Source organism: Entelurus aequoreus, linkage group LG18, assembly GCF_033978785.1.
Source record: "Entelurus aequoreus isolate RoL-2023_Sb linkage group LG18, RoL_Eaeq_v1.1, whole genome shotgun sequence".
In the NCBI taxonomy this organism is placed as follows: Eukaryota; Metazoa; Chordata; class Actinopteri; order Syngnathiformes; family Syngnathidae; genus Entelurus; species Entelurus aequoreus.
In genome coordinates this window covers 46,104,638-46,109,637 of record NC_084748.1, presented here as the reverse complement: position 1 = coordinate 46,109,637, position 5,000 = coordinate 46,104,638, and the positions used below count along the sequence as shown (strand labels likewise).

The window sequence follows — 5,000 nt, the reverse complement described above, 5'->3', positions numbered from 1 at the left end:
CCATAGGTGAGGATGGGAACGTAGATCGAATGGTGAAGAAGGAGCTGAGCCGGAAGGCCGGTAAACTCATTTCGGCCGCTAGTACCCATGATCTTGTCCTTTCGGTCATAACCCAAAGCTCATGACCATAGGTGAGGATGGGAACGTAGATCGACCGGTGAAGAAGGAGCTGAGCCGGAAGGCCGGGAAACTCATTTCGGCCACTAGTAACCATGATCTTGTCCTTTCGGTCATAACCCAAAGCTCATGACCATAGGTGAGGATGGGAACGTAGATCGACTGGTGAAGAAGGAGCTGAGCCGGAAGGCCGGGAAACTCATTTCGGCCGCTTGTACCCGTGATCTTGCCCTTTCGGTCATAACCCAAAGCTGATGACCATAGGTGAGGATGGGAACGTAGATCGACTGGTGAAGAAGGAGCTGAGCCGGAAGGCCGGGAAACTCATTTCGGCCGCTAGTACCCATGATCTTGTCCTTTGGGTCATAACCCAAAGCTCATGACCATAGGTGAGGATGGGAACGTAGATCGACTGGTGAAGAAGGAGCTGAGCCGGAAGGCCGGGAAACTCATTTCGGCCGCTAGTATCCATGATCTTGTCCTTTCGGTCATAACCCAAAGCTCATGACCATAGGTGAGGATGGGAACGTAGATCGACCGGTAAATTGAGAGCTTTGCCTTCCGGCTCAGCTCCTTTTTCACCACAACGGATCAATACAGCGTCCGCATTACTGAAGACGCCGCACCGATCCGGCTGTCGACCTCACGATCCACTCTTCCCCCACTCGTGAACAAAATCCCACAAAACCAATCTGGTATATGCTATCCAGTGTAATGACGAGTGCACTGATTCATATATTGGGGAAACAAAACAACCACTAAGACGACACATGGCACAGCACAGTCGGGCAAACTCTTCAGGCCAAGACTCGGCTGTCTACCTGCACCTCAGGGAGAAACAGCACTCCTTTGAGAACAAAACTGTACCGATTCTGGACAGGGAGGACGGATGGTACGAAAGAGGAGTGAGAGAAGCCATCTATGTCAAGGTTGAAAGAACATCCCTGAACAGAGGACACCACCTGTCTCCCACATACAACACTGTCCTTTCAACCATTCCTAAAAGACTGCAATTTAGCCTCCAACAATTAACAGAAGTTAGAAACATTGTTTACAACTGAATGGAATTCTAACGTGGGGGATTCCGACTATTTAGGACTGGTAGTAGTGGATCCACAGCCATGGTTCTGCCACACAATACCTCTATGCTAACGAGGGGAAATTACACTTCAAGGACCGTCCTTGGCTTTGACAGTTAGGATTGTTTTATTTGCATTAAAACTGTTTTTCTCACTATGATAGGGCGGAACCATCCTTGCCCAGGCACACCCTCCTGGTTTTGGAGTATACATATTTGGGGTTTTGGTATTTGGGACATCAGATTGGTCAGATCTAGTTTTAGGCTTAGATTGGTCAGATCTAGTTTTAGGCTTATATTGGTCAGATGTCGTGTTAGACTTAGATTGGTCATATCCAGTTTTAGTCTTAGACTGGTCAGATCTACTCTTAGACTTAGACTGGTAAAACTAGTGGTATGCTCAGATTGGTCAGATCTAGTCTTAGGCTTAGATTGGTCAAATCTAGTCTTAGACTTAGATTGGTCAGATCTAGTGTTAGGCTTAGTGTGGTCAGATCTAGTTTTAGGCTTAGATTGGTCAGTTCTAGTCTTAGGCTTAGATTGGTCAGATCTAGTGTTAGGCTTAGATTGGTCAGATCTTGTGTTAGGCTTAGATTGGTCAGATCTAGTGTTAGGCTTAGATTGGTCAGATCTAGTGTTAGACTTAGATTCGTCAGATCTAGTGTTAGACTTAGATTGGTCAGACCTAGTGTTAGGCTTATATTGGTCAGATCTAGTGTTTGACTTAGACTGGTCGGATCTAGTGTTAGACTTAGATTGGTCAGATCTAGTGTTAGACTTAGATTGGTCAGATCTAGTGTTTGACTTAGATTGGTCAGATCTAGTCTTAGGCTTAGATTGGTCAGATCTAGTGTTAGACTTAGATTGGTCAGATCTAGTCTTAGACTTAGATTGGTCAGATCTAGTTTTAGGCTTAGATTGCTCAGATTTAGTCTTAGACTTAGATTGGTCAGATTTAGTCTTAGACTTAGATTGGTCAGATCTAGTCTTAGACTTAGATTGGTCAGATCTAGTCTTAGACTTAGATTGGTCAGATCTAGTCTTAGACTTAGATTGGTCAGATCTAGTCTTAGACTTAGATTGGTCAGATCTAGTTTTAGGCTTAGATTGCTCAGATTTAGTCTTAGGCTTAGATTGGTCAGATTTAGTCTTAGACTTAGATTGGTCAGATCTAGTCTTAGACTTAGATTGGTCAGATCTAGTCTTAGACTTGGATTGGTCAGATCTAGTTTTAGGGTCAGATCTAGTCTTAGACTTAGATTGGTCAGATCTAGTTTTAGACTTAGATTGGTCAGATCTAGTTTTAGGCTTAGATTAGTCAGATCTAGTCTTAGGCTTAGATTGGTCAGATCTAGTCTTAGGCTTAGATTGGTCAGATCTAGTCTTAGGCTTAGATTGGTCAGATCTAGTGTTAGATTTAGATTGGTCAGATCTAGTGTTAGACTTAGATTGGTCACATCTAGTGTTAGACTTAGATTGGTCAGATCTAGTTTTAGGGTCAGATCTAGTCTTAGACTTAGATTGGTCAGATCTAGTTTTAGACTTAGATTGGTCAGATCTAGTGTTAGACTTAGATTGGTCACATCTAGTGTTAGACTTAGATTGGTCAGATCTAGTGTTAGACTTAGATTGGTCAGATCTAGTGTTAGACTTAAATTGGTCAGATCTAGTCTTAGGCTTAGATTGGTCAGATCTAGTGTTAGACTTAGATTGGTCAGATCTAGTGTTAGATTTAGATTGGTCAGATCTAGTGTTAGACTTAAATTGGTCAGATCTAGTGTTAGGCTTAGATTGCTCAGATCTAGTGTTAGACTTAAATTGGTCAGATCTAGTCTTAGACTTAGATTGGTCAGATCTAGTCTTAGGCTTAGATTGGTCAGATCTAGTGTTAGACTTAGATTGGTCAGATCTAGTGTTAGATTTAGATTGGTCAGATCTAGTGTTAGACTTAAATTGGTCAGATCTAGTTTTAGACTCAGACCACAATGCGACCGGGGGCAGAAAGATGGTACTAGAAATGTTGTGGGTGCAGAGCAGCAAATAAACGTGCACCATGCATCTCAACAACCTTTAAAGTGCTCAGTCAGAATTGTGCAAGAACCAAATCTCTGAGGTCAGTCAGCCACTCTCACCTTCACGCCGTCCGTCTTCTTGTTCAGCAAACTCTTGGCTGCTGTGGGTGAAAAGACGGGACAAGACTTCAGCACCAGGCTCTTCATGCTGGGGCACTTTTTACTAACATGCAGCACACGTCAGTGCACTTAAGTGGAAAATAAACGGCAGGATGTGGAATGCAAAGCAGCATAAGTTACTGACAACATCCTCATTTCCACTCGGTTATGACTTTTCCTGCAGGTGTCCACTCACACGGGTGCACAGTGGGTCTTGATTTTTAAGTTGGGGATTTGCACTCACATTAGCATGCTCTTATCCTAACGCGGGGGGCAGCAGCCAGCGGCTCTTTAGTGCCGCCCTAGTGGCTCCCTGGAGCTTTTTTTTTAAAAAGGATTGAAAATGGACACTTACATCATGTGTTGTCTTCATTATAACACTTATATAAGACTTTTAAAGTCATTTTGATAGTAGGCTAATATAACTAATATAGACACTTACATCATGTGTTGTCTTCATTATAACACTTATATTAGACTTTTAAAGTCATTTTGATAGTAGGCTAATATAGCTAATATAGACACTTACATCATGTGTTGTCTTCATTATAACACTTATATTAGACTTTTAAAGTCATTTTGATAGTAGGCTAATATAGACACTTACATCATGTGTTGTCTTCATTATAACACTTATATTAGACTTTTAAAGTCATTTTGATAGTAGGCTAATATAGCTAATATAGACACTTACATCATGTGTTGCCTTCATTATAACACTTATATGAAACTTTTAAAGTCATTTTGATAGTAGGCTAATATAGACACTTACATCATGTGTTGCCTTCATTATAACACTTATATTAGACTTAAAGTCATTTTGATAGTAGGCTAATATAGCTAATATAGACACTTACATCATGTGTTGCCTTCATTATAACACTTATATAAGACTTTAAAGTCATTTTGATAGTAGGCTAATATAGACACTTACATCATGTGTTGTCTTCATTATAACACTTATATAAGACTTTTGAAGTCATTTTGATAGTAGGCTAAAATAACTAATATAGACACTTACATCATGTGTTGTCTTCATTATAACACTTATATAAGACTTTTGAAGTCATTTTGATAGTAGGCTAATATAGCTAATATAGACACTTACATCATGTGTTGTCTTCATTATAACACTTATATTAGACTTTTAAAGTCATTTTGATAGTAGGCTAATATAGCTAATATAGACACTTACATCATGTGTTGTCTTCATTATAACACTTATATAAGACTTTTAAAGTCATTTTGATAGTAGGCTAATATAGCTAATATAGACACTTACATCATGTGTTGTCTTCATTATAACACTTATATAAGACTTTTAAAGTAATTTTGATAGTAGGCTAATATAGCTAATATAGACACTTACATCATGTGTTGTCTTCATTATAACACTTATATAAGACTTTTAAAGTCATTTTGATAGTAGGCTAATATAGACACTTACATCATGTGTTGTCTTCATTATAACACTTATATAAGACTTTTGAAGTCATTTTGATAGTAGGCTAAAATAGCTAATATAGACACTTACATCATGTGTTGTCTGCATTATAACACTTATATAAGACTTTTGAAGTCATTTTGATAGTAGGCTAAAATAGCCAATATAGACACTTACATCATGTGTTGTC

The 5,000-nt window shown here is 39.4% G+C and overlaps 1 protein-coding gene across 9 annotated transcripts in view; it reads right to left on the bottom strand.

The window, feature by feature from the left end:
• camk2d2 (calcium/calmodulin-dependent protein kinase (CaM kinase) II delta 2) overlaps nt 1-5,000 on the bottom strand; it is a 148,844-nt gene that overhangs the window by 34,729 nt on the left and 109,115 nt on the right. For 5 of the 9 annotated variants that reach the window (XM_062027257.1, XM_062027259.1, XM_062027262.1 and 2 more), the window contains exon 13: nt 3,328-3,365. In XM_062027257.1, the coding sequence (XP_061883241.1) occupies nt 3,328-3,365 (38 nt within the window). Of the gene's footprint in view, nt 1-3,327; nt 3,369-5,000 lie in introns of all 9 variants that reach the window. The other 4 variants (XM_062027256.1, XM_062027258.1, XM_062027261.1 and 1 more) reach the window with 1 other exon arrangement.